This window comes from Nyctibius grandis, chromosome 28 (genome assembly GCF_013368605.1).
Source record: "Nyctibius grandis isolate bNycGra1 chromosome 28, bNycGra1.pri, whole genome shotgun sequence".
Classification (NCBI taxonomy): domain Eukaryota; kingdom Metazoa; phylum Chordata; class Aves; order Nyctibiiformes; family Nyctibiidae; genus Nyctibius; species Nyctibius grandis.
In genome coordinates, this window is record NC_090685.1 from 6,015,775 (window position 1) to 6,036,301 (window position 20,527).

A 20,527-nucleotide genomic window follows, 5' to 3' on the forward strand; every position below is an offset into this window, starting at 1 on the left:
TGAGAGGTTTAACTAAGTTCTGCCAGGAAGGGTACGTCGGTCTGCAACGGAGCTTCCTTCCAATCCGACATACCCTTTCCTCCTGTCTCCCTTGCTCCTAAGGGCTCTACTCACTTAAGGATTAACAATTAATTTATTTATTCAGGATCACTTACCCTGAATAAAGCAGAACTCCTGAAGAAGTACAAGAATGAATACCTGAAGTAAGAATGATTCCTTCATACAATATTGATCAGTGTACTATTACCATGAAACACAAATGTAACTGAAGTGGTAACCAATTAGTTAACACTACATTAGTATGTGAATACAGCTTTTGTCAATAATGTGGAGTGAGAAGTTTGCTACTGGTATATTAGCCCTCCTTCACTACAGGAAAGGAAGCAATAGACACAATTTGAAAGCAAGGAAGATGGGAGAGAGAATTAAAAGCTTTCTGAGAAAAGACTGAACTACAGAGATTTCCAGGGCATTTTGAAAAGTGACCATGGGAGAGGCTGTCGTCCTTAAAACCAGGGGCATATGTTTAATATCTCAGAGACAAATTTTTTTTGGGACAGTCCCCCAGTGAACCACCTCCATAAAATCCATGTCACATGAACCTGCACGCCTCTCCATGCAAGGTTTTCCCAAGTGTTCACTATTGCTTGGGCATCTATTTATAATGATTCTGCATGATGGCAAGACACAGAACAAGAAGGAATTAAGCACTTAATTTCCGAATAACATTCCTTTCAGACTGTATCAGTCTGTATGTACCAAGCTACTCTTTCTCCCTCTTTCTTGAAGGTCAAAGCTTGGGTTCTGAAGCTACCTGGCCCCTGAGGTTATTGAAATAAAAGCTAAAGCAAACCTCCTGGGATACCCTGGCTGTTGAAGCAGCCACAGCCAACTGCAAACTCCATTACCTTCTCTGTATGAGCGAGACCTCAACCATGCCTCACACACGACGAAACTCCTCCCTGCAAAGTCTCCTGGTGAGGTAAACAGGGAAACACTCAGTAATTACACGCACCAAATAACACTGGCAATAAGCAACATCTAGATTTTTTTGCAGGTTTTATAGTAATATAAGGAGAGAGTGCACAAAGGCAAATGCACCACGGCCAGAAGTCAGAGCTGAGATAACTTTGCTCCTCCGTATTACATCATTTCAGGCACTTTTCCGGATGAGGCCCTGCCCATTGGAAAGTATTCACAGACTTGATAGAGACTATCCCCAGGCTTTTCCCTTATGGTCCAGAGACTCCATCCTCCAAGAAGCAATCCAGAGCAGCTATATTAGGCTCTTGATGCAGAGAGTCCCCAAAAGGAGCCCTTTTTGCTACAGATGAGAAAAAACCTGGACAAGCTTATCTTTTTAAGCTACATTACCCTTTACAAACATTTGTACTGACAGATGAGTTGCAAGAAGATGTTAGAAGCACTTCAAATAGATCTCTTTTGAGCAGCAGTGTTCTTTCTTTAAGTGAGATGCTGTGCCAAGAACACACCCAGTCTTGAAAACATCTCAAGGCATAAAAAGGCTCAAACAGGTTTTCTAAAGAATTCAGTATGCTCAGAGATTTTTTCCAATGTCACACCTTCAATTATTAATTCCTCTTTCCTTTTTCCCAGAGCAGAAATGCACGTTGCAGCCTGACCTTAAATATACAGCAGCAGTGAAACAATCCCATGATCAAAGGACCTGGATGAAGTTCTGTTAGTTACTTAGTTCATCCGCAAAACTTTCAGGCAACATCGCAGCTGATTAAATGCTACAGTAGGAAAGAGGCCTCCAAGGTAGCCCAGGATGTTGAATTTACAAGCCTGAATACTCTCATATAAAGTTGATTTCAGGTTACATTATTTCAGCCTCCATTAAGGGCTATGACCTAAGCAATTCAACACAAACAACAGCAACTCATCTTACTTCCCACTCACCTCAAGTTTCATTTAAAAGCCTTATGTCACAGAAGGCCTGCTATATACAAAAATATAGCAAAAAATGAAATTTTGACAGCAAGTTGTGGCAGTAAGTGCTTTGCAATCAATGTCAGTGTGCACCAAAGTGAAAGCAGGTGGTGAGCAATGACCCTGTTATCAAACAGAAGAGAGCAGAAATCTATTCTCTTCCACAGCAGGTACAAGAGTCAAGCCACTGAACTACCTTTTTCAATTTCAAATATTACTAACAAATGTTAAAACCAAATGTGGTATCTTCTGGGGTTTTTTTTGTTGTTAAAAGGGAATTTAGAAAGGTTTATAAAAACCTACATACATGGAGCTTGCTGTAAATCACGCTGGTGGTTTGAAGCAGCCATGAATTCGATGAGGTTTACAGTAAGGTTCAGAGCATCTTCCTCATGCAAATGTTACAGAAGATTCAAGACCACTTAACAAACAATAAAAGAGATAAGCAAGCTGTTCCTGGGCTTATTTTTAAAATGACTGTATGTTTGATTACAAAGTGACAAAATGAACCAATTTTCCTTAACAAAGATGTCACAGTTAAAACTATTTGCTGGGAAGAACATAATAAATATGCTGAAAAGGTAATGCTTAAAAGAAACACAAACAATTAGCAGAGCTTTAAAAATTCTTGGCAGATGGCTGAAGGGAAAAAAAAAAAGGAAATCCATTTAAGGGACATCAATGTTATGAATCAAGGCAGGTGACATTTAAAACCAATGAATAAAACATCACAAAAACCTGTCTCTTTTTATAAATCATACTTCACAGTGGAAATTACAGCTAGGTGCTACACTAACATCTCCCTCAATTAGCAGAAGATACCATGGTGGCATGATTGCAGATTTGGAAATTAATAGTTGTCTACTCTGGACTGTCTTCTGTTGTCAGAAAAATACTCTTTTTATTAGAGGCTGGGTTTTTTTTCCAAAAATATGGTCTTAATGCTCTCCCATTGAACAAAAGCTTTATTCTAGATTCAGCACAGCACAAACAAGTTTACTTGTTTCCCAGCTAGGAATCAGCCCTAGTTCCACAGGACCTAGACAGGGATATCTATCAGCCATCCCAGATCTGGCTTTATCTCTCAAACTGATGAATGCTCTAGCAAATAAATTCACTTTACGATCAAAGTAAGACTATTGGAAGAAATCAGTGCCTGAGAAGTGATTTTTATTCCAGCCACCTCTGGGAAAAGGGGGAGTTAATGATAGATGAAGGGAAGAAGCTTTTGCACAGAGAAATCCCTGAAGACGTACTCAAACGTGTTTGGTTTAGTCTTGGAAAAAAATGTTCTTGAAAAAAGCTCTACTTTAACCAAACTTTTTTGTTCTTCTATGCAAAACTATATATATTCAAGTGAATTTTTGGAACAATCAATCTCATCACACAAGGATCAGAGAAATTTGCTGCCTTAGAAAAGAAAGAATGTATTGCAAGTTTCATAATAATTCAATGGAAGTCTCAAGATTATTTGGTTGTCAAATAATGCCATTTAAATGACCTGCAAATGTGCACACTCTAATAAAGCTGTTTTGCTCCTGTCCAAATGGATAGACTTTCTGGAGTCTTAGCAACAGCTCAGATTATTCACTTGAGTAATTTGGATAGGAGAAAGGAAGAACAGAAAGATTAGTGTAGAGGCCTGGATCTGACACCTTTACCAAGCTGCTTAAAAGACGGAAGTAAAAAGAAGATAAAGCTCAGAGGATCACAGCAGCATCAGGAAACACTATAAAATGCTGAACTATAAAAGTCACACAACAGCAGCTTACCAATATAATGCAAGTACTTTTCTTCTAGCATCTGCCTTATCCGTGTATCCTCAGCATGCATTCTTCCTACTGCTAGAAAAGACCCACAGACCAGTTCCAACAAAATGAGAGCCAATTATTTAGCCTGCCATCATTTTCAAAGCCTGCAAATGTACAGAAAACACTCCCAAGTTTTTAATCGATTGAACTTTTAGAAGGACAAAAGGCAGTAAAGCTATAAAGCATAATATTAGATCGCTAATAAATGCTATCCAAATGAATGTTCAAGAGAACCCGAAGACATTGAATGTTCCAGGTACTGGTAGACAACAAGCTGTTCACCAGACAAATGACACCTTCACAGACAGAATACAATAAATTAGAGACTCTGGTCATTGTAAAGCAGAATGTGTTTGCTGTTATTGATAAGCAATAAATCACCTGCCCTCTAACAGTTCCTCCCCATAAATCACTTCCAATGAAAGAAACAGATGGTTCCAGCATGCGGCCATTCTTCACCACAGTCTTGAGCTGGGAGAAGAAATATACTGTACCGAGTGATATTCATTTTTAACTGTAGTCATTCTACAGTGGCGCAGGGGAAGCAGCAGGGCGATGCAAGAGATGTACCACTGTGCACCCCGAGAGACCAGATGCAACTTCTGCAGATTCACGGCAGGGCTGAGCTGAGCACTGAGCTGCAGCGTGCACCAGTCACCGCACCCCCCGGCTCTGGGCTCCAGCCTGCAGCCATCCATCGCGGCCGGCATCCTTACTGCCTGGACCGCACCTGGCAGGCACGAGCAGAGTCTCATCTGCAGGCTGGTGTCTACCACCAGACACAAAAATACAATATGAACCTAATAATATAATACACAATATAATCCTAATATGATCCTAATTTTTCTGCTTTGAAAAAATAAGCTTTCTATAAACTTTTCAGTAAGAACTTCAAACTCTTGCAATCACACCAATACCTAATTTGCCTAACTAGAAGAAAAGGATTCACATTCATGATTTCACTGCAAACCCACGGTCATTTGTCCAATCGAACAAGCTGAAGACACCATTAGACTAACACACTTTCCTTCTCTGCTGGTAAAGATACCAGAAGTGGGTTTACTTATTGACTTTAAAATCTTTGTTTCCAATGTAATGTTTCAAACTACTAAGTAAAAGCATAGAAATGAGGACCTTAATAAAAACCAGTATAGCCCAGATGAGAGCAGCACAATGAAACATTGTGTCAGTAAATGGAAAATTGTATTTTTCTTTGCTACTTCAAGAAAAAGAAATATACCCCCACTCAGGTAAGAGGAAGACTTGCTTTCATTTACATTTTACTTATAAAAAAGAAAGATCTAAGCAGTAGCTGTTAAAAGCTCTGGCTAGAAGCTGCTTACAGACAGATACACACAAAAAATATCATGGCTTCCTATCAGGTAAGTGTAAATGGACATAGAGTAATTCAAAGTCATTTAAAGGAGGTTGCAGTTGCGATACCAACTCTTGCAGTGCAAATAATTCAAGAAGACCCAAAGATGTGAATATACTTTTAGACACTGTACTTTATTAAAATGTAAGTATTTTCTTGACGTTTTGCTTCAAGAGTTTGCCAGACTATTGCTTTGTCCCTTAACTGAACAAATTGCAATTGCAAGCGTGAAATGTTTCTGTTGCTCACTCCTTTCTCCCGCTGGCTTGGTGAACCACCCAGCTCCTACAGCTCCCTGCTCCAAGGAGCCCCTGGCAGGACTCAGTGTAAGGAAGAGGAACACTGTCTGGAGCAAGAGCTTCTAAACAAAACCAAACACCTCAGTAAGTGGTCTACAGACACTTTTAAATCAGAGATGTCTCATTTCAAAATTAGTCAATTTTAAGAAGCACAAGCCACGGAGAAGTCAGGTATCAACAGCAAGATGTGGCCCAAGCACTTTGGAAGCAACAGGCTAGACTGGAAAGACAGGTTACTGGAAAGTGATCTGTAGCTGTGGGATCAAACCCAACCCTTTCTCTGACTCTTGTAACTCAGCAAAGTCCCTTCTCTGCCCATCTCTGTCTAGCAGATGGTGGGGAGACAGGAACTGTTGCTTGTACAGGAGGGCTCTAACTGTGCAGCCCTGACAAACGTGGCAGCTGATCAGCACCTGCATTCTTCCCCTCAATTAGAGTTAATTAACACCTCCTGCTCACCCTTCCTTCTTTTGCCCTGAAAAAATTTCAGAAGCAACAGTCCTACTGTTTGCGGGACAGTCTGCCCCAGCAGTAGAGAAACAGATAACACTGTGCCCTGAGAAATGATAAAGCCTGTTTTGGGACTGGAGGAAATCACACCAACCTTTCCTATCCAAAGAAATTCCCACCAGCAGCCAGTGAGACACTTCTCAAAGGGATGGGCTAGTGCAGAGAATAGCACTCACAGCATGGAAATGCAAGACCTGAAACAGGTCCACTCACAGCAGACCAAAGCGTGGTGAACCTGCGAACAAAGGCTGTGACAAACAGCCGTCTTCCACAGTCCTTCCACAAAAAGCTGAGATTTGCCACGTCTACTCTTCCTACTTCTGCAAACCTTGACACTCTCGAGGACATATGTTAATTTAATTTTTGTAAAGAAAAAAGTTCTACTCCAAAGTTTTTCTGCTTCAATGAGAAAACCTGTGAAGGCAGACCCTCTTCGTTAAGCCAAGGAGTGAGGAGGAAAGACCCAAACTACTGGCTGTTGATAACAGTAGGAATAGGAAAGGTCTGATTCACCAAAACTTAGCAGATGTAAACAAACCAAGGTGTTCCCAACGGCAGCAGGCCTTAGGAGAGAGGCATAAACCTTGTTTCTGAATGTCACCTTCCTCGCCAGAGCTGCGGCAGCAGGACAGAGATTGCCAGTGCAGAAAACAACTGCTGATGGCTGCAGCTCTCCACTGGGGTCCTGCAGGTGAACGGCAGTGCTCTCCTTCAAAAACTCAGCTGTCACCTGGTGTTCTTCCAGAAAACACAGGTAGCAAGAGCAGCTAAAGACAACGTAAAAGTGTCTGTACCAACCAAGCTCTTGACAGGCTGCCTTACGCAGGCCAGGAATGGTGCTGGCAGACAGACAGGTGCTGGAATCAAAAATACCTTGGAGCAAATGGCTACAACTGCTTGCATAAAGCCTGCAGAAAGACCTGATGTCCTGCAGTACACTCTTGCTCTAGTGTCTGTTAAAAGGTCAGGTTCTACTTGACTCTGCATCCAAAACAAGCCCCTAGGATACTTAATCAGCATAGATCCACTGATAGATGAAAAACTATGAATTAGAGTTACAGGAAACCTACGCTCAACACTACAGGTATTAAAAAACCAGCAGTTGCGTCATGACGGCAAAATTCAAGATTGACAGGGGCTCTACAGCCACTCATCTTCCCCAGTGAAACCACACTCATGAAATAAAACTGAAAAGGTTTCAGTCTTGTCATAGCTACCATAAGCCATGAACAGGTGGAACCTGCTAATTTGCTAACAAAACAGGCTTTCAATAAAATGATTAGTGATATAATACACAATATTCGTGACATTGTGATCCACAAATACCTGATACAATCGGTTTGGCAAGACTGAAGGCCTTTCAAGCAGGGCCACATTAATTATGCCGTATGTTACAGTACTACTGAAAGATTAAAGTGAAAAAATGTATGCCATTGTCTAAACAAATCTTCATTATCAATTTAAGTCTCTGCAACAGTATGTGACTGATGTTCACTGGCAAAATGAAATTCAGCTAAAAAAAATTTTGAGATCTGATTATGGCAATTAGGGATTCTACACACAATGCAGCCTGCCCATTAACAGCCTACTCCTGCAGCATTTTTGTATTACAGTTTGTTATATTCTTCCTAACAACAAGAATTTTTGCCCATAATTACTATTTTTTTCCCCAGTTAAATAAATCATAATGTTCTTGAAAACATTTTTTGTAATCAAGCAGGGCTTAAATCTTTAGAGATCCTTGTTCAAACATGAGTGGGGATAAACATTAACCCCACTGGGCATTGACTAATCAGTTAATAATAACTTCTACCTCAGAAATCCAAGGCTGGAAACACACTGCTGGAAATACACTGGGTTTATACCATCTCAGAGCACAACCAGGACATAGCCAGAGCATCACGTTTGGGAGGAATGGAGTTCCTCACCTTTTAGAACAGGACCTCTAGGTTTTCAGCTCTGCAGCAGACGGGGCTGACTTGATCTAACCCTTATCTAACGACATTGCCATTGTGATATAAACAGTGTCTTATTTGCCTGCTTCAGAGGAACAATGTTAGTCAAGAAAAGGTCAAACGGTTTTGATACAGGGAAAATGAGAAAAAAATCTTTCGTAATTTAATATTGCCCTTTTTTTGGAAGACAGGAGACTCCAGGTGCTAGTCACATAGGAGGGAGAGGAATACAGAAGAGAAGACAAGGTATATTTATCTAGTCTGCAACAGCACAAAGCAATAATATTTCAATCATCTTTTAAGGCCCAGGAGGAACTATTATTCATCCAGCACCTCACTGATCTCATCTTTACTTAGAATCTTGCAAACTCTATAGACAAAGTCAGCTCAAACCTGCCTACTTTGACAACGCAGAAATAAGTTATAGCTCCAGGCAAGTCTAGGACAGATGTACTTGATACACCTACTAGTGAATGTGTATTTTCTTATTCCACAACTTATTGCATTGATGCTTTCAAATAATAAAGCATTAATAAACGTGACTTTTATCCATAGCTAGCCAAACTGAGCCATTTTTAGCCAAACAGGGAAAATACCCAGTTTTAAGCCTTTGAATACATTACACAACCTGAGGTTACTGCTACTAACCCTCTGATAAGCACTATACAAATACCCATATGTATTTATTAAAGTTGCTTTCAAGCATTTTTCTTATTCTACAGAAAATAAAGTCTCTCTGCTACAAAATTTGCATGCAAGACAGGCTGGTATAATCATACACAGTTGAACTAGAGAAATACATACAGTCGGGAAGCAAAATTTCTACAAATTACTACACGAAGGTGACCCAAAGCCCAGTTTATTGCTAGCTTTTATTGCTTGCTTTTGTTGCTTCCAGCACACTGGTGCTCTATGCACGTGGCAATACTTCAGTACTAATGGAAATCAGCAAACAAGGTCACGTGCATGTCAAACAGCTGCTTTGCACACTCTAAAAATCCTTGTAGGTCCTGTTTGCTAGAATGACACCGACCTGTCCTTGTGTCGGCCGCGCTGCCTGCGCTGCTCGCTGGGCGTAGCCTGCACCTACAGCTCACGCTATGCAGGGTGGAATACATCCTACGCAGTGGAAATAAGGGTAATTGCTAAACTTGTTATCAACCAAATTAGAATGTAAAATAATTACAGCAAATTTCCCCTTGGGCCATCTTCTGCAGACTACAAAAGACTTCTAAGATATTCCAAACCAGTCCTGGGAAATACCACACATTGAAAAATAATTGTTTAGCATTAAATGAAGTTAGAGCATGTAAGGTGAATGAGATAAACGGAGTATCTGACTCGTGTGTTTGGCCCTGACCCTGTGATACACAGGCTGACAAGTCAGCTTGTAGGTTATTTTTGCAAAACATGTCTATGCAGTGACTTTAAGCCTTCAGGCTAAACATAACATAATACAAAGGGCTATCAGAGAGAATGCAGCAGGTCCCCTCAGCCAGCCATCCTTTTCAGTCTCAACAGGAAAATCTGAGATGCAGCAGCAAAGACAACAAAATATATGTAACAGCAGCAGCCTGCACAGTCTGTACAAAGAGAACAAGAGGCTCCAGCTATTATTCCAGCCTTAAAGTAAAGCATCTCCTCGAGTCATGACTAGCAGAGGGATTTTGCTTTCCACGCTGCTTTGTGAAGGCAGAGTGAATCTCACCAACTGCTGAATGCAGCGTGACAACCTGAACCACGGGCAAGAGGGACAGAGAGCATAAGGGCACACAACGCACTTAAAGCAAAAAGTGCTTGCACTGAAGTATCACTGAAAGAAAATGCAGCGGAGGGAACAGTGCTCAGCAGAGCATGCGGCTTCTGGCATTCTGAGCTCAAAACAGAAGTTTTCGATCCTCACAAAAAGAATTAAATCATAAAATTTACGAATAATAGATCTTTCTTTGGACTTCTGAAAAGTTCCTGAAAATTCCCAGCATGTGAACCTTAGTTAGGAAGACTGAAAGTGGGGATTTTAAAAAGAGATGAAGACAAGCTCGATGTTTATATAATAAAAACAAAACCCAGTGCCAAAGCTTGAGAAAAACAAGGAAATTCAATTGTGCTACCACCGTTTTTTGTCAAACACTATACATTCAGGATTTGCATTTTCCAACTGCCATCTGGAATTCTATTTTTTTTTATTTTAAATGCATAATGGGAAGTAAAGCAAGATAGCTTGTACCTTCATGTCCTCGGGCTTTTTTGTTCATTTGTTTCTTTTTAAACAGGAAAGCATACAGATAATGACTGGTTACGATTACCCAGAAATACCTAAAGAAAATGAGTTTTTCAAAATGCCCCATTCAAATGCATTAGCAATTAGAATCTCCTCAAGTTTCCCTTAGTCTATCAAAACAAAAAATAATCTTACAGCAGCTCTGACTAAAACTCTTAAAGATTGTCACATTGATTGAATTTCAAAGTATAGACTTACAAATTCGTAGTCTCCATCCTGTGGCACTTTCCAATCAGATGAATTTTTTGTCTGGCCAGACACATTCTTCCCAAAGCTATTGATTTGATTCTCCTTCTCCTTCTGCTCAAAATATTCAAGGAATGATGGCTTGGCTGGCTGCATCGTTTCATCCCTCCCTGGAAATATTAAAAATAAAAAAAAACCAGTTGTTTTGAAAAATATATTTTCAGTTATACTGCCTTACATCATGCCCAAAAGTGATTTTATTTTTTTAACACACACTAAATCACATAGTACTGCTGAAGTACTATTTTTTAAGCAGCTTTTCAAATATAAAAATGATTGTACAGTGAGAAAACTGCAGAAAGGAAGCTTAAAGCCCACCACACAAGTGATTACAATGCTGGAGGCCTTGGCCTCTAGACCTGCAATCTGTCCATCAAAGCATGCCACCAGGTAACCGAGCTTCATGCACCGAATGCTAGAACTGAACTGCTACCAACTAGAGAGGTTGGGTTTTTTTCATCCCAGCCAGGCTGCGTGCAATGCAAAATACATAAAGTTCCAAAACTAAACAGCATTGTTTTACAAGCAGAAACTCATCTTTATATTTATGAATGGAACAGTACAAAAGTGAGGCTTTCAATGACCACATCCACCATACAAGTATCACGTAACTCTCCTTGGGTGGCAGCAGTCAAGTTCTACATGTCTTGGGTAGAAAGGATTCATTAGTTTGCAAAGCTTCTTTTTTTCTTTTTATAAACAGTCAGGAAGTTTTCAAGTTTACTGCCCTAGTTTTCTTTTTGTAAGTTAATTTCTCTGAACACACTTTCCTAGTGGGTTACTCGAATAAGCCAGATATATAGATTAACCATTCAATTCTAGACTGTATTTAAGAAACTTGGGGTAATAAGAAATGGGTAAGGGTAAACACAGAGACAGAAGAGTCAAAATAATCCCCTAAATATGAATACTTTGATTTTTAAGAGCAGGTCTCATAAGCCTCCCAAGCACCATTCTCAATAACAAAGAGTTCACCCATACTGATGAGAGACGAAAGGATATAGCCAAGAGCACAAAGCTTTAGCACCACTAGATTTACATTATTCTCATTTGTCTAAATTATTCTTTAGAACAAGCAGCAGCTAAAAGAAAAGGAAGAACATTGCTGATCCATTAAGAGCAACCACTTAGTAAAACTACATTCTCACAGGGTGCCCAGGTATGTCAGGCAGCTGGTGGGATTAGGGATACAAGCACTAATGTACCCCTTCTTCCTTCAGCCATCACACCATCCAAATCCCTGCTCACGTGATTTAAGTACCATTACAAATAAATCTCGCAACCCATTCAGCAAACAGGTTTCCATCACTGAAGGAAGAAACGCAGGGTTACAAGTTCTCAGATCAAAGCAGATCCCCGGTGCTGTTTGGAGAGAGGAGGTAGGCTCCACGAACGAAGGCAGCTTCAGCTGTAGGGTGACGACAGTGCAATAGGGAAGGAAGTGATGAAAAGTGAGAGGATGAAAATACTGATTCCTAGCAGAGACTGCACAAAAGCCAATGCAGGAAGGAAACACAGAACTTAACTTCACAGCAAGTCAAGAGCGAAAGACCTTCACTATCTTTACTAGTGCAACTGGTACAGCATCAGATGCTGCCCAGAAAACTCACACTTAAAACTGGCCTGTCCCGCGAGTTACAGTGCAGCTGACATCTGGGAAGAGCCTCAATCTAAACGAAGAGGCAGTCCTGCACAGCAAACATGCGTTAACATGGCTGCACCACAAGACCGTGACAGCTGCAAATGCAGCTAAAGACTCACAGCCTAATGCCGCTGCGCTGCTCTTTACGATAAAATGTTTCACAAAAACCTGTGAGTACAATGGAAGCAAGCATTGTAATATTATCTAGTAAAATGCTTTTGTTATGATAAAATATGGTTCTCTAGACACTGAGGTAGGTAAACACATGTTTTAGGCAATGCAGAAACCATCATTTTCAGAAAGCAGAACTAGGAGTGGAGTTAACAGAAAATGGCACCAGAATAGCCTAATTCTGGACTGTGGAAGTAAGTTCACTGTCGAATGCCACACATTTGAAATAAATATAATCTGTCAGGCAGACAATCAACCAAAAGTTTAGAGCCTCAGACAAGCACACAGGGGATGGAGCCATCCTTTCAGGGCTTTGTGGGGTCTGTGTAACGCAGAGACTCTCCTACAAGAGTCTATACAGAAGGCAGGCTATCACAAGAGCCCTCACTAAGGACATTCAGCAGTGCTTTCCTCTTGAAAAAATATTAGCTACTCTGGAAACCCATTAAGATTTAATCACCGAATATTATTCTTGCACATAAAATTGCCATCCAGTGATCCAGAACTCCCCTGGCAGACTCTGTCTGATCCTCAGACAAGTGTATGAATTCCTTGGTCAGCTATGAGATACTTTAGGAAGTTATTTTTCTATAGACATGTTAAATACAGAATAAATTTCCGCAAAGTATGAGAAATCTTGGCAGGATATTTGGGTTGTGATACTGAGAGAAGTGTGGTTCTACACAGCCTGAAATGTCACGATGCACTCTGAAAAAGCACCGCGTCGTACTGCCTCTCCAGGGTCAGCTAAAAGCTCAGGCATGAACTGAAGTGCTTCTGCTTTTACACTATGACAGCTGGAGCAAAGACAAATTATACCACCCCTGGCAGTAGTTCCCCTTTTTTAAAAAACAAAACCAAAAACCTCCTCGTACAGAATTAGATCAAGAAAGACACCTTCAGACAGGCTGCGTGAAGGTCAGTCAGGAAACACGTCTGCGAAGGGAAGAACAGATTTGCTGTTGGGAATAATTACTGAAATACAATAGCAATCCAATTACTGCTAAGTGATAAAACATTTCTTTAGAATGAAGTAAATACACCCCTTGTATTCTGCTGCAGTCCAGCCTGTTTGAAGCAGGAGGTAAACTGTTATGGCCAGTCGTGGCAAGGTTTAACACCAACAAAATTTTGTAGAAATAGAGGAATTCATAACTACCCAGGCTAAACTGCACACAGCTTACTGACAGCCAGCCTAGGTCTCAGTGATTCCGGCTTCCTAGGGGAAAAAAAAAAAAAAAAGAAAATCTAAATCAAGCTTGTACTGTGTGTTTTGAAAACAATTGTTTGCAGCACAGGAGACTTTGCAAGCAAGTGTTTCACTCCAGTGACATTGCCTTATTCAGTTCTTTTCTATTTATTTATTTTTTTAAAAGACTGTTCACTCATACCAGAGCTTAATTCAGTAATCACGCTCATTTCCCCACATCTCAGGTTTTACCAAGAACTGCAATATTTGTAAACAACTACTTACATCTACTGAACAACCACCTATTGTAGTATCACACAGAATCATAGAATCACTGAATTATCAAAAGACATATCCAAACCCAAGCTTAATTTAACAAGACTTCTGTTTTCACACAGAAATGAAACAGACAAAGAAGGAGAAGGAAGCACATGAAGTGGTGGCGGTAGTTTATAATCCTGAAGAGTACAACTGGATTTTCAGCCGCACCAGTACAAGTGACCAAAAAGCTGGGGGGCTGCAGCGGGACACCGAAGGGGTCTCTGCCATGCTGAGAGGGTGGGAGGGAAGGGGGTTTGTTCAGCCTGGGGAGGGCAGGAGGGGCTCTAGCTGTGGTCTCCCACCCCAAGAGGCCATCAGAGCCGCGCTCACCCCAGCAACAGGATGAGAGGAACGGGCTGAACTGCAGCAAGGGAAACTCAGCTGAATATAAGGAAGAAAGTTTTCACAACAGAGACGGTTGTGCAACGGAGCAGGGCTGGAGCGAGTGTGCGAGGCCCTGAGCAACCGGACCTGACATTGCCCTCGGTCCCAGCCACCACACAGGGACCGGACGGGTGACCTCCAGAGGTCCCTGCCAAGCCAAGCCAAGCTCTTCTGCGGCTCACGCTCTTCACACCCGCTGTCAGACACCTCTAACCTCGCAGTCACCTTAGGCCTTTCAATTGCATGCAACATTTAGTCACCAATTTTAGTACATTTAGTCACCAATTTTAGTACATTTCTACCCATCAACATGTAACACTGCATCTTCATTTAGTGTTAGTTTGGTTTTTGTTTAAACTGATTAAAATAGAGATTGCTAACTGACAAACAAAAAATGGCAAAATTATAATATAAAATGAAAATTATCCTGAATACAGATCTAAAATGTCTGAAATTGTAGTTGCTGCTATGGTCTCAGTAGGGGTGCATATGCAGCAAGACCGACAGAAATGCTCCTAGAGACAGAAAGACATTACACCAAATCAATTATCATCCCAGCACGACTGGCTTTTTGTCAATCTTGGCACTTAACAGCAGTGTCATCATTCCAAAGATGATCTGCTATTAATTCAACCCAAGAATCACCGCTATATCTTTAAGGTTTTGATAACAGGCAGCCAAAGACAAAAATCGATCACTGCTATTTGCAGAAGCAGATGCTGCTGAAAGATGACACTGCACTAAACGTGTCTGTGCCAAAACGCATTTAACTTCCTCGTTTTATAGAGTTAGACTAAAATATGAACATTTGACAGAAAGTGAGATCACAAATGTGGCCGAGCAGAGCCTTTTATGAGAAGGTCACCCTGCGGTGACAAAAAGGCTTCTCCATGCATTTATTTTGGATCCTAAAGAGTTGCTTATGAGGATGAGCCGCGAGGGCTCCCTGGAGCCATCCATTCTCCTATCATTTAGACACGCAATCATCTTTTTAAGACCTGTATTAATTACACAAATGGAACACCACAGCTCTTCTGGAGCCGGTCCAGCTGACTGCAGAATTGCAGGTTTGGGCTAGCTGTACAGAGCCACTGGCGCTGGGAGGACCGTGCTGTCCAGCCTGCCTTGCAGTGAAGAGCGGAAGCCTTCCGTGGAAACATCACAAACGCTGCCTGGTATAAAGTCATGTTTAAAAAAGTATAAGAACATCAGCATTGTGTGTGAGAACAGAAAAAAGATGTGGAATTGGTGGGTCCAAAGGTAGAGAATGCTGGAAATTGTGAACAACAAATATCCCCTTAGATTTTGATTTCTAAAGGAGTTTACTGCCTCTGTAACTGCGTTACCCTTTCAGCACTGGAAAGCAAAAGTCCAACCGCATGCAGTACCATGCAAGCTGGGACAGTCCTTACCCAAAGCACAAACAGCCCAGACAAGCCAAAATACAACTGACAGGGCACTGCAAGAAGGCAGCTGGGCAACATCAGCAACAGCCAGTGGCCTCAGCATACTGGATCCTCTCCTCTGCTAGGCTACAGCAAGGGCAAGTTTTAAGGAAAAACTAAAACAACAATGTGCTCCCTCACAGAAAATGTCTGAACACTTGAGGGAATGGAAGAGGTCAGTCTTAGTGGCTGACTGCAGCATACAGACCTCATTACACCAAGCAAAAGATGACAAGGAAGGTGTGGCGAGCCTTCAAGACACTTCAATTTCCATATGATGCTGAAAAGAAAGTAGAATGATAAAGAAGAAACAGCACAGCCAATTAAACCAGCAAGAGATTTCTTTTTTTTTCCCCAGCAGTAAAGAATATTCATGAAACCAGATCATTTAGTATCATCTAGTCCCAGAAATGAAAGCACTCATTTTGCTGATTTTGTCAAATTAGCTCTCACAATTTAAAATTTTCAGAAGCTCATGAGCTTCAAAGGATGCCTTCAAAATGAAAGTGGGATTTACAAAGTCCTTCTATCTACCTGAACAAGCTTGCTAAGTAATGAAACTAGAATTTCTGCTTTTCTCTAAAATTATTCTCTACTCAAACTTGACAGCAGAAGAATCCTTGTTTTGTTATTCTTTCCTCTTGAAAGAGATTGCTCTTATCTACCTAGGGTGAATATTCTACAGTCACAAAGCTTGTCATGAGAGAGAGCAAGATAACCTCAGGCACACATTTTGTGTGGTCTTTACTCAAGTCAGTTAATACTTAAAATACCTATTCTTGAAGCCACGGTGAGAGATTTCCTCCCTTATATCACAAAAATTGGAGCTAGAGTTGTGGCTGGGAACAGTCAGGAGTTCATGCTACAAATTAATCTACAAAGGTAATGTAAATCAACAACAATGAAGCGATCAATTACTACACTAGCAATATCAAACTAAAACGTGACACTTGGTACATGTATACATATTTGTCAAGATTTCAGGAGGCTGTGATCTTTATGAAAGACAACTGGCCTTGGCTCTGGAGAATACCTGTGCTTATGAGAATGAGGTGTCAGCAGCGACAAGACCAAAAATTTTTAAGTTGGCTTGTGCTAGGAAAGTATCACGAACACCCTGCACAAAGCTCAGGAAGGGGCACCCCAGTGAGCAGGAGCTCAAAGCAGCTCTGCAGAGATGCAGCGAAGAGCACTCACGTTAACTTTAAAGAAAGCAGAGCTATCATTGCCTTCTGTCAGACGTAAGGCCAGAAAGGATCTCCTGGGACAAGCCGCAGTGTCTTCTGCTATCATATACAAGATTATATAGTCCCTTTCACAGAGGGATCAATATCTATTGTAAAGCAATGGGTTTGCTTTGTCCTTGCTGTTGACAGGCTTGCTGTTCTCCTGGAGTTATAAACCCTCTCATTTCCAGTCTGAAGTTTATGGGTAGCCAGTGTATATGCAATTGTTCTTGCGCAAGCCTCAGCTCTTCAGCATTCAAACCGTTATCCTCTAGAGTGTTCACCTTCTCTCCTTGTCCTCTTTCATTTATTTTTTTTTTAAGGAGTTCTCATATCCAATGTCATCTTTCATTTTAGTGGTCACGTAACAGGCTTAGTCCCCAGCAGTCTCTCAGTAAGCTCCCGTCTGCTTTAGATTGAATTATGTAACTTTAAGACTGAAAATGCACATGTACTTAGTATGCATAAAAAAAGCACCCAATGATTATGTGCAAGCAACACTTCATTAATATTAAATTTCAAACGGAATTGCCGTTTTATTTGCTTCAGGCTATTTCTTAAAGATCACAGATGAACTTTAGCAGCTGGACAGCATAATTTGTACAGTATGAACAGGACTGAGTCATTTTATGCAGCAGAGCAGAGAGATGCCAATTTATTCAACCAGAGCAAAAAGTGCTCCATCATTAACGAATTCACCCTATGGCAACACAGGCTGAGATTTCCTCACATAAAAAGCAGACCACATAACACTTCATATCTATTGAAGTTTATGAGGACAAGTCTTCACGTAATTATAGCCTATCTCAAACCAAATCAAAGCAGAACATAACTCACTGGTCCTGCTATTAAGGAGCTTCTAAATGACCATAAAAATTAATGCTAGGTATCCTAACTAATGTCTTTTATTGAATATAAGACATCAAAGTCATCTAAGGAAAAGAGTACCAACACTCATCCAAAACTGTGGTGTATACAACTGAGGACTCTTTCTGAAAGAGGAGGAAACCCTCACAACAATGAAAGCTGTTTGAGACCAGGTTACCTCCCCTTTTGGATCTCTTTCACATAAAAACTCAGAAAAGATTATAAATATATAGCAGCTTTCTTCCTCCATCAAAAATTTTCAGTGGACACCTACGTCTTTCACCTCATTAGCTTGAATAGCTAATTTAGTCCAGCAACTACAGTGCATGACACAGGCAGCGAGAAGTGAAGGTGTGTGAGGAAAAAAGTGAACATTTCACACCCTGCCTCATCTGGCTCAGGTCCTGATGGATCTTAATGAGAAGCAACCTCATCGACAGGGCTGCAATCTTCAGATCCGGCACGCTGTGGGCAACAGCTCCGGCTCCCCGAATGGCGTATAACCAAGGTAGCGTTTGCTAACACCCTTTCTATTCATAACCTGAAAACTCATTTGCTTATCTGGAGAGAACAAAAAACAACACGGCAATGAACTTTATTTTTCCTGAAGCTTGAAAGTCTGCTGGGGAAAATGAATTTGGTTTTAAATTTCTGCAATTAAGGAATTTAAGAGTTTATCGAGTTTTCCTCATTCCTGCTCAGGAGGAAAGCTTTCTCCAGGGTTTATTTTGATCCAGTAAGAAGCAAGTTTATTCTTAGAAGAGATAGGTAGGTTACAGTTTGCCTGTACATGCAAATATATGCATGCGTACGGGACAGAGATATATTTACTAAGTGATTTACTACTACTGTCTCTTGGTTGAGTCTCCTGAAACATGCTGCCTCCTGAATGACTCTACTAGCCATACTTCCCATCTTCCTCAAAACAATGCTTCTGTCCAGAAAAAAAAAAAAAATCCCTCTACTTTCTATCCCCCACCATCACAAATGCAGGGGTGCTTAATAATAAAGTGCAAAAATAGCTGTGTTAAACACATACATCTCTTCTTCCAATTTCAGTGTCTCTGAAAATATAAACAGATGATTAAATTTGTCTTAGCATTCCAGCTTTGTCAAATATTCAGGACAACCAGAGGTGGACAAGCATCCAGCTTAGATCCTGGACTTAACTTTTCTTCATGCCTCATTTCAAAACCCCTATTTCAATTGCTAACACACTGCACAGAAGTCCAGTAGCCCACCACTATTCAAACAGAAAAAACAAAACCCCCAGCAAAAACCCCACACCAAAATGACAGCACATATAACTCCTCCCATTGCTCAAGAACACTGTCTGCATGCCTGCACCACTTGATACTCTTAAACAAACTGTGCTGGCCGCTGTTCATGTCCAGTCTGCCAGCAAGGCTGCTATTAAGATAAAAGTCACAGTAACACAGCTAGAAGTCTTACCTGTGAAGATTTCTATTCTCCACACCTCACGAGTGGCAGCGTAATACTGCTTACGGTTCAAGGAGAATTCAATCAATGTAGGCGTTTCTATAAACAGTGTGTTATTTAAATGTTAAGAGTGTTTTATGGTCCAATTATGCCTAAATGGACCAATTTATTTTAAAGACAAAAATGTACCACTGGACATTAATAACACTAAGTAGTGGGAAGCTGCTACAAAGAGCTACTGTCTACAGAGAAAACCAGGCAAAACACAGCCAATATCTTTGACATACATACGATTAAATTCTGACAAAATGTGGAGCTATTCTCTACAGTACCTGCATCAGCTATTTGGATAACCTGCATCTACAGATTTTTGGACAACTATTGATATTACACCACCTATAGCTACCTCAGCTACGTGCCAATAATACTTCCTTCAATTATAATATTAATGCAATCACATAAACCTTCTGCCATCCATATTCATTCTGCTGTTCACATTACAGCTTTTACAGTCATTGCTTTACATGAAAAATTACAGGTTAATTAGTGGAGACAAAAAGTTCCCTGAGGCTTGGCAGTAACACTTCTCTGGTTTAGATTTAAGTGGCACCCACTGGATGCCTCACAAAGCCACCAAGACTAACAAGCTTACCCTGAATCATTTTTCTAATAGGAAATTGCTGAGTTTGCATCTCAGCTCGTTTAATTTGCTAATGAAACCCAATCTCCCCTCAAAAGAGGAAATATCTTTTTAAAAGGACACAACCATGCTTAGCAGCATGGGCATGGTAAAAGCATAACAAAACCCAAACCACCCCTAACTGTACTATAAGAATTAAGTCTAGAATTTTTTATTTAAACATTCACAAACTATTAGGAATTTTTACCGGCACATTACATTATCAGGGTAGAGGCAACAGCGTTATTAGAGCTTCTGGTCTACCTCTGCACCAGACGCTCTACTGAATGCGTGCCGCATGAGCAAAAACCCCACACCCACAACTCTTCCACCCTCTCCAAATCCCTCATTCATCTCAACCCAAAAACCAGACAGCCCAACTCACACCACTGTCGCCAGTTCCACATTCTCCAGTGTCATTTTATTTGGTGCTTAAACAAGCAAGAGGTACTTTAACATAGAAAATAGGACAGATTATAGTACTAGACAAACTAGATCCTATTTCACTTGGATCTGATTGTACTGCAGTGTCCAAGGAAGGCAATATGTTTATCTGCTTTATTATAAAATTATGTTCTACTCTTTATATTGAAGCAGCAAACTCATGCCAAGTTTCCATTACCTAAAGACCTTCAGCAAATAAAGCAGAAAAAGAAAAAAAAAATAAAGAGTAAAAAATGCTGCACTATTTACTGGCACTATATATTCTCTCACAGAAAATTTTAAAAATACG

At 40.6% G+C, this 20,527-nt stretch overlaps 1 protein-coding gene across 4 annotated transcripts in view; it reads right to left on the bottom strand.

Annotated features, from left to right (window-relative positions):
• Positions 1–20,527, bottom strand: part of STK4 (serine/threonine kinase 4) — a 47,946-nt gene that overhangs the window by 13,045 nt on the left and 14,374 nt on the right. For 3 of the 4 annotated variants that reach the window (XM_068419712.1, XM_068419710.1, XM_068419714.1), the window contains one exon: positions 10,383–10,540. In XM_068419712.1, coding sequence (XP_068275813.1) covers positions 10,383–10,540 — 158 coding nt within the window. Of the gene's footprint in view, positions 1–905; positions 975–10,382; positions 10,541–20,527 lie in introns of those variants that run through there. The other variant, XM_068419713.1, reaches the window with a different exon arrangement.